Raw genomic sequence first — 9,184 nt, 5'->3', positions numbered from 1 at the left:
AGTCGCCTGAAAAAAAAAAGTAAACTATACTTCCATTCATCTCTCTCTCTCTCTCTCTCTCTCTCTCTCTCTCTCTCTCGCCTCATGACTGACAGTGTTTCACGCTTCATGAATGACTAAAACGGCCATTAACAAGGAAGACCGTAATGGGACAAAAAAATGACCCAATCGATAACTTGCGTAAGACCCATTTTGGAAATGAGCTAAATACACAAGAGCGGATAAATGGTGGCCATCACTGCGCCATTTAATTAAAAAGAAATGGCGGGCGTAGAGAGAGAGAGAGAGAGAGAGAGAGAGAGAGAGAGAGAGAGAGATGATGGTATGGTAGTTGTGGTGGGGATATTCTATATATGTATGCCAACCCCAAACCTGAATCTCTCTCTCTCTCTCTCTCTCTCTCTCTCTCTCTCTCTGTCACACCTCCGGCAGAAGTCCAGTTGATGGCGTCGACGGACGATGATGATAATTTTGGGGGCCAGAGGTGGACCCGACCGAGTTTTACCGCAACTTCATCGACACCCTTCCTTCTGCCGTTGTGCGTAGCTGGCATAGCCCTTCCGGCACCTCGGTACTTGTGGGCCCCGCGTCATATTATATTCGGGATAACAGCGCACAACAGGAACTCCCGTTGCCTCCGTTAGTCATTTTCCAAAGCTCAGTCGAAAAAAAGGGGAAGTGAGTGAATTGTGAGGAAGTGGAAATCGATGACCTGATGGATTGCTAACGTCCAGATCCTAATACCTAATTATATATATATATATATAGTATATATATATATATATATATATATATATATAGGAGAGAGAGACTTGAAATAATCATATATCCTAAAGGTTATGATATAAATCTACCTTCAGTGGAGGAGAGAGAGAGAGAGAGAGAGAGAGATTTAACACCATGACCAAGTTATGTATTATCACCTTTCAATCCCCTTGCGTATTTACCCCATTTCACATCTTTATTAGACCCATGCCCCTTTGCTAATTTACCCCGGGTGCATACATGATGCGTAAAGTCCGGCATCGTGTGATAGATTCTTCACGGTCTGACGATTCGCCGTTTAGCAGAAACGACGATCGTCGTCAGCTGTTGCCTAGAGAGGCGATAAAAATCGTGTGCCACGCCAGGTAATGTCATTCGATCGATATTTAGCGTTCAATCAATTCCGCGCCTTTCAGATACATCACCAACGCCCTTTAACTGCTCAGCTACATTTAACAAAGGAAACCTCGACTCCATAATCCGTTTCGACCACTGAAAAAGGAGTCCATTTTCAGATTTGGCACTCGGGAAAAGGGCTGGGCGCAAACTCCAACGACGCCCCCCCCCCCCCTCCCCCCGCTCCGTCTCGACTGTCACTTGAAAAACGTTGTCACTAAAGAGGCCGCACAGCCCTTTTTCCATTTTTCGCTTTAAATAGAATTTCCTCTTTAGATTCGGTATTTAGGAAAAGAGACGGAGTCCTTTTGCGTTTCAATAGCTCAATGAGGAGTTGTTTTAAATGTACGAACAAAAGTTCATTACAATATATCGCGGAAATGTTTTCTTTTTGTTTTTTAGATTCCGAGATGTTATTTAATGTTAATAATCTATTTCTGATTTCATTTGAAACTCGGAATATCACAGTACACTACACAAAAGCTTCTTACTCTCTCTCTCTCTCTCTCTCTCTCTCTCTCTCTCTCTCTCTCTCTCTCTCTCTCTCTTAGGGAAGACCTGAAGGCTGCCATAACATCTGTGATGGCATATGGTGTTTTTCTATTAAGCTTGGGAATTACCAAATAAACTATTTAACAAGGAAAAATGAAAAACATTCCTTTTACCTTCCTTTACTAGACTCTTGATTTGCATTATTGATTCCGTATTTTTATTCCTAATAAACAAAAAATGTGATGGGAGCGATACGAATCAATTTCATTTGTAGGTCTATCCGAAATGCAAACATTTAACTGAATTTGCTTACGATGCGGCTTAGCGTAGGAGGCAATTAGCTAACAATTACGTTAGAATGACATAAATAACGAAGGGAACAACTTTGCGAATCGTGATTCGAGATTAGCATACAATACGGTTAGCTAAATGATACTCGGAGAAGATTCCGCTACAACGAAGACGTTATAGCTATTACGATGTTCACAGGTGCCCTGCCTCCTGCTGCGCCATGATTCATGCATCTGTTCTTCGGATAATTAACGCGTTTTTGTTATTATATACACTCTCTCTCTCTTCCGCCGATCACAGGTGTCCGTTACATCTGTCTCCGCTACTATAAGGGAGGAAGAATGTCCCCGCCGACATTACTGTACACGTGTAGACGTTTAGCCTTCACACGTATTGTTTAAGGAGTTCATTGCGTATTTGCGTATACCAACATACATACATATGACAAAAGGTTATGAAAGTCTCCGGATATTCTATGTCTGTTAGAACTGCATAACAGAAGCGTATGGGCCTTCATCCCACCAATGGATTCGTCAATAACGCAAAGTTCGTTGAGCCACAGCACGCTCAATGATGCAACTCTTTAGCGACACTCATCACAAACGCTTTCGTTAATTCGTTTTGTCTACGTCCGTCGTTTCATTACCTCCCTTCCTTTCTCTCCTTTATCGTTCTCCTTCACTGTTTCCTTTCTCTCACGTTCGCCCATGCCCCTATTCCCTTTCCCGTCCTCAAACCCAGGTGTGAGGATGAGGTGGGTGGGGCAGCTGTGTTGGAGAGAGACAGACAGACAGACAAACAGAAATATAGATAGCGTGAGTCTGGGTCAGGTTGGTTAGGGGAAGAGAGAGAGAGAGAGAGAGAGAGAGACGGTTCCTGTCGAAGAGGAGGAAGGCGATGGGAATTGCAGATGTTTGAGGGGGTGGGGCATCGAGGAACCCAGGAAATGCCCCATTGCCTTGGCAGATGTGGCAGAAAAAGGATGAAAAGGAAAAAAAAAAATCGTCTATTTGTGACACATTTTTTCCCAGCATTGTAATGGATCTCTCCTTTGTTTTCTAAGAATTCTTTGTGTGTAGAATTTCCCGTCGACGACATTGATTTTTGTCTCCTTCAAAACAGTCTTTTCCAGATGACGAATCCTAACGCATCTTTATAAATGTTGTATCTTACAACTTGTAAACATATCTTTAATATCTTACACAACACTGATCCAAATTTTGAAGACGTCCTTTGCAGAGAACCATCTGCAATATTTCTATAAGCAATATTTCTAATCCAGATCTACTCGACATATAAGCAGTCGTTTACTTCAGGTTATTAATAAGTAAATGATTAAATACTGAAGCAAATGAAGAAATGAATTAGCAAAGAAATAAACAGCATCAACGGAAGGTAATTGAAGCATCTCTATAGAAAGGACCAATTATACATATGTATATAGATATCATACCATACGCAATTCATTCGGGACCAGGTACTTCATACCTTTTACCTCCTCCTGTGGTTTGTAAATATTATACATAAGTATACACACTGCTGCTGCTGTTGTTTGATACAGCCGCAGTGTATTTCTGATGGACGGTGCGATTCCAGTCATAATGTATATACTGTAGTTTGTAATTTTTTAAAATGATTCTTTGTCTTTCGTCTTTCTCTCTGCACAGTACGTTGTAAAATAGGACTTTTATTTATTTCTTTGTACCGTGTTGTAATATATATATATATATATATATATATATATATATATATATATATATATATATATCATATATATAATATATTCATATATATTACATACATACATACATATACTTATATATACGTATGTATATATAAAATATACTTGAAAATGTTGTTTAATTGTCAAGAAAATACCTCAAAGAGATAAATAAATATTGCCTCCTTTTCAGTTCCCTGTTATTTTTATTTATAATGTTTCTCCTCATAAGAATCACCTGTATATTTTTGTATGACTATCTTTATAATATATATAAGCTTAGGGTCGATTTGGCCAGTATTGTTACTTCCCAAGTTTTTAATTAATTTTCTTTATTTTATATTCTTTGTTTTTTTATTAATGTCCTTTATAATTATTCTTTCCATCTCGTTCGTGTTTATGTCATTTTTTTGAAATGTTGAGTGTTTATTGTTGTCTTTGATACCTGCCTAATTTTGTAAACGAAAAATGAGTGAGTGAATAATCTTGGCTCGTAAATGCATAATTTTCCGTTTGTATGTCCAAGGTTAAATTTAGTACTTGTTGTTTTATTTTATCTTATCTATTTTAAAAATTTAGCGTGCTTGATTATAGCTGTTTGAAAGCATTTATATCTGTACACCTGGATGTGAGGTTTTCTAAGATGTTAGTGACTTTTTAAATACATTTACATCTGTACAATGACTTGTAAATATTCTATGAATATGCTACAAAATTTGATTACTTTTAACGAAACATATCTCACAACTTGGAGCCTTAGCAGTGACTTAAATCTCATAGATGAGAAAGTTTAGAACAACACCTTTAGAAACGTTAAATGTATCGAAACTTACAAAGTTATTTTATTGTTAATTAATTTTTTTCTCTAATATTCCTATTATTGTTAATCCTTATTCACCATACACACAAACATATGCACTTACGATGTACCTTCCTATGGAAAGAATTCCCTATATTGAAACTTTGTAACCCTACAGCTATGTTGAAGTACGCAACATTTTCCCATGTATACAACATTTTCCTATGTATGCAACATGTTTATAACTTGTCGTGGAGTTTCTCGGATACTTTGTCTCTAGTCACATATACCAAACTTTCCTTTGGTCTTCTTGTCGCAATCTTGACCTTTGATGGATGTCATGTATTTATTTTTCTCTTTATAATTATACGGGAGATGAATAAAATGAAAGTAAATAATTCATGTTTTTTATTGTTATTTTTCCTTGTTCACCTCCTCATGGAGACTCGTCACTGGATAAAATTGTGTAATTAAGAGTGAATTGTCGTAAGTGATTCAAATATTCATGTAAACAAAAAAGCAGATTGAATATGGAATTAATTTTTTGCGTAAATGGAACAGATACAAATTATTTCAAAGGACAGCGATTAAATACGTCTCTATATTAAAATAGGAATGATTAAATGTGTTTGTGCAAACTCACGCTTACATATGTATGCGTCACACACATACATATATATATGTATGTATGTATGTATGTATGTATGTATGTATGTATACTATATATTTACACATATATACACATGTATATATATGTGTGTGGTGTGTGTGCGTACAAGGAAACAGAAATTCTGGTCCTTCCGGACTAGATTCATTTTCTGAAAATATATAAAGCCACAAAACTTCGATAATCACAGATATTTAGCAAATAACCTGATTAAATAACTGCTTCAAGTAATTCATAAAAAATGATTAGCATTAGCAAGAAATAATGATGAAAAAATCCAAAACTAATATCAAATATATATAAACAGTTAAGACTCAAGACAGACAAACAGAGAGGAAAACCGACTCTCAAGAATAATCTAGACAGAGTACATACTTCTGTATTGGGGTTTGCTTCTTCTTGAAGTATGTCCATTAGTGTCCTGGACATCCGTATTATACATAATATGTTCCAGAGACTAAATTTAACTAGGGATAGTCCTGTCTCAACGTTTCCCTTTTAAGAAATGCTTTTCAAGGAGATACGGGACTCGAGAGTCAACTGAAGTTATTTCTCAACTTCATTATACTGAATCTTTCGTTGCATCAAATTTCTTTGAATCTTTTGGCACCAGAGGTAACATATAATGAAAAAATAGTAAACAGGACTGAAGAGCCTTGAAAATGGTAAATGATTGTCTTCGTCACCCTTGCTGCTGTCCATTGCAGTCAACTAACCATCACTTACTCATTGATTCACGGTTTCGGTGAACAGATGAACAACGAATAAACCAATTTGTTGACCTGCTCAACTCCCAAGACGCAAGATAACGTCAGTTCAAAGACTATTCGAAATCAACATTTCTTCTGATTTCTCGTTACCTGAGGTTCCTGCATTTCGAGATATTTTGCCATGGCTTTATGTAGAAACAGGTACTGACTCTGCAAGAGAGAAAACACACATTCAAAAAATCAAGAGCAAATAAAACAGGATTTAAGAGTTAAAACAGTATCCTTCGACGTCGAAACAAGTTAGTACCTCAGGAACTGTGTGGAAATTTCCCATTATCATTTTTATTACTTTGACTCGTGTATCTAGTTTGTGTGTATATGTTGTAATGTCACTACTTTGTATATTCCATGTATATGGCCTCGTGCTAAAAATAAAGATGAAGATTATTATTATTGTTATTATTATTATTATTAGTGATACATTCATCTTCCTCACTAACAAGAGAATGACACATATAGGCAGTATCCTTTGAAGTAGAATGAATCCAAATTTATTCATCTCATCCATCAACTAGGCTCCTTCATAAATATCTAAGACTGGACCCGAAAGTCACTAGATTGACTTGACTTACCATCGAAGTGATAAACTGCGGACGGTCGAGTCGAATTCCTTGCGTTGCTTTGTAGATATTGACGTCTCCGTGATGCTTCAGTCTAGTTATTGCGATGAACAAAGCCACTGCCACACCACAGGCTGTTACTCCATCCCTTGAATAAACGGCAGAAAAATAGGACACTGAATTGATAACTGAATAGCCAAGAATTGAAGCTATTTCTTTTTTGGTTATTATTATTAAAATGGAATTTCTTCTCTCTGTATTTCACTGTACTTCCTCTTAGTTCTTCCTAATGAACACCATATTATTTGGAAGCCTTAATTTCAAGTCATTGGCCGGTTTGGGCGTGTTTCGTTTGATTAGGTTTCATTTACCTGAATAATAAAGTAATAATTAATAATAATAATAATAATAATAATTAATAATTAATAATAATAATAAAAAATAATAATAATAGATAATGAATAAATAATAATAATAAATAAAGATTTATTATAAGCCTAAGCCGCCTTCAAAATTTGGCTTCTTAAACTAGCTTTTTATATAGAAGCCATTTTTATGGAACCCTGGTTACAGTTACTTGCAATTTTAAGCAAACAACATGAAAACAGAGGTATATACAGATAACAGAAGAACTGAACAATTGCATAAAAGCGAGAGTTTGTGAAAATGTTTATTGGTGGTCGAACTGAACGGTTCCAACGCAGAAATTAACAGAACATACAAGATCTCAGTCTATACAATAACAGAATAACTGGACAATTGAATAAATAGTCACAAGCAGTCAAAACATGTAAAGGCCTCAAAATTCATAGTCTTGGTCTAGCTTTCATGTGAATACACTGCAGGAAAACAGGCGATTTAATGAGTAAATAAATAACTCATCAATTGAATATTCAAATAAGTAGTTATGTGCAGCCGAAATGATACAACCCTCATAAATAAATAATAAGAATATATCAAAACCATGAGAGATCACCTAAGAGTCATTGTTGCGACGTCAGTTGAATAACTCAGTTAATCACTCTAAGGAGTTTAGGGCATAAAGCCATAATAACAGTTACTTCATCCCTTGAGGACTAAAGATTAATAAGCAAGTGAGTAAATGCGTACATAATTAACAGTTATGTTCTACCGAAACCAATGCAACTGTCAGTGCGAAAAATCATAAACAAACTTTAGGCTACGGAGCAGAATGACATAGAACCGGGGAAATGAGGCTAACAAAGCAGTAATACAGTGGTTACAGATTATTACAATGGCTATGGATTTTCCATTGCCATCTGTAGTATCTCTCTTTAAAGGTCAAAATATCGTAACAGTGAGTGACTTCCTCTCGTCAGAGGTCAGGGAGTCTATCAGTAACGGATGAAGTTTGGTGAAGAAGAAAAAATATATGAAACTAGAAATTAATTCGAGAGTAGATTTCATAAGTCAGAGAATAATTTATAAAAACATTCGTGCGACTGTGGCCATTGGAGGGAACTCGTAGAACTATGCCAAAGCGAGTTAATGTCTGATTTTCCTATCAATTTTCAATCAACATTACAAAATAAAAAGATTCTTGTACATCTGTCAACTCACATTTAAAAAGGGAATTTATGCATGTCGATACTATGTCTACACTCTCCTCATGGGGTCTGATCTGAGGAATTTTATAACTTCTACTTACACTGCATTCCCTTTACTGATATTCAATCTTTGTTATGTCCGAGCAACTGTAGGCTCATACCATTGGAATCACTTACGAGCAGATGAAGACAATAGGACTGGTTGTAGATTGCGAAGCTTTCTGGTCGAGATGGTCTAAAAGAGTTATTAGGGGCAGACTGTCAGAGGGAGTTTCAGATCCGCAGGGCCAACCCATCAGCTGCAGGACCTTGAGGTTGATCACAGAATTCGGCTGTCGAAAAATAACAAGTCAAAGAGAGCAGTTCAGAAAATTGTAGTTTTTTATTAGAAAATTTTTAAAATGTTGCTAAATTAACATAAGAGCAACAAATGTTTATGTCAAGAGGGTTTCCGTAAGATGTGAAAACGTTGAAACAGTAGGAATTTTTCTTTATTAAAATTTCGAAAATTGTCGATAAATCGGCATGACAGGAACAAATATAAGTCAAAAGGGGTCTGTAAGATTTAAAGACGATGAAACAATAGTAATTTTGTGCTTTGAAAGTCTAAAAATTGCTGAAGAATTAGCATAAGATAAAATAAAAGTTAAGTGGTTCTGTAAGAAGTGAAAAAGTTAAAACAATAGCTAAATTTTTTATTATAAAATTTTTTGAAATTGCTGTTAAATCAGCATGAACGGTTCTGTGAGTAAGACCTGAAGACTTTAAAAAAAATAGCTATTTTTTTCTTGAAAATTCAAAGACGTGAAGAAAGACTCTTAAAGAAATAAACAAATAAATAAATGTATGTGAGTCACTTTCTTACTTCCTTTGTGGAAAGGAGCGACACTTTCGTCTCCTTGAAGTTGAAATGGCAATGGACATCCTCCGCTTTCACCCTCAGCGAGTCGAATCCGAAAACGTCATCTTTTTCGGGGATTATGGCGGGAAAGACCTGGTGGCATTGGATGCTTTGCGTTAAAAGGCTTTCCTGGTACCGACAGTATACAGCGGGAATTAAGAGTTTTGTCATTTGAAGCAGCTTATTCTATTTAAAAAAAAAAAAAAGTTTCTTCTTGGGTATTTTCAGAAGAATGTTGACATCCCCTATGTTTGT

The 9,184-nt window shown here is 35.9% G+C and overlaps 2 protein-coding genes across 2 annotated transcripts in view; both read right to left on the bottom strand.

The window, feature by feature from the left end:
- LOC135222346 (retinitis pigmentosa 9 protein-like) overlaps positions 1 to 553 on the bottom strand; it is a 3,292-nt gene extending 2,739 nt beyond the window's left edge. Inside the window, exon 1 of the mRNA XM_064260430.1 lies at positions 424 to 553. Coding sequence (XP_064116500.1) covers positions 424 to 553 — 130 coding nt within the window. The remainder of the gene's footprint in view (positions 1 to 423) is intronic.
- Positions 554 to 5,231: 4,678 nt separating this feature from the next.
- Positions 5,232 to 9,184, bottom strand: part of LOC135222173 (receptor-type tyrosine-protein phosphatase V-like) — a 5,924-nt gene continuing 1,971 nt past the window's right edge. The window contains exons 2-5 of the mRNA XM_064260333.1: positions 8,894 to 9,022; positions 8,206 to 8,360; positions 6,473 to 6,608; positions 5,232 to 6,050 (exon numbers count right to left, since the gene is read on the bottom strand). Coding sequence (XP_064116403.1) covers positions 5,964 to 6,050; positions 6,473 to 6,608; positions 8,206 to 8,360; positions 8,894 to 9,022 — 507 coding nt within the window. The 3' untranslated portion in view covers positions 5,232 to 5,963. The remainder of the gene's footprint in view (positions 6,051 to 6,472; positions 6,609 to 8,205; positions 8,361 to 8,893; positions 9,023 to 9,184) is intronic.

This window comes from Macrobrachium nipponense, chromosome 3 (genome assembly GCF_015104395.2).
Source record: "Macrobrachium nipponense isolate FS-2020 chromosome 3, ASM1510439v2, whole genome shotgun sequence".
Classification (NCBI taxonomy): domain Eukaryota; kingdom Metazoa; phylum Arthropoda; class Malacostraca; order Decapoda; family Palaemonidae; genus Macrobrachium; species Macrobrachium nipponense.
This window is presented reverse-complemented; position numbering and strand designations above follow the sequence as displayed.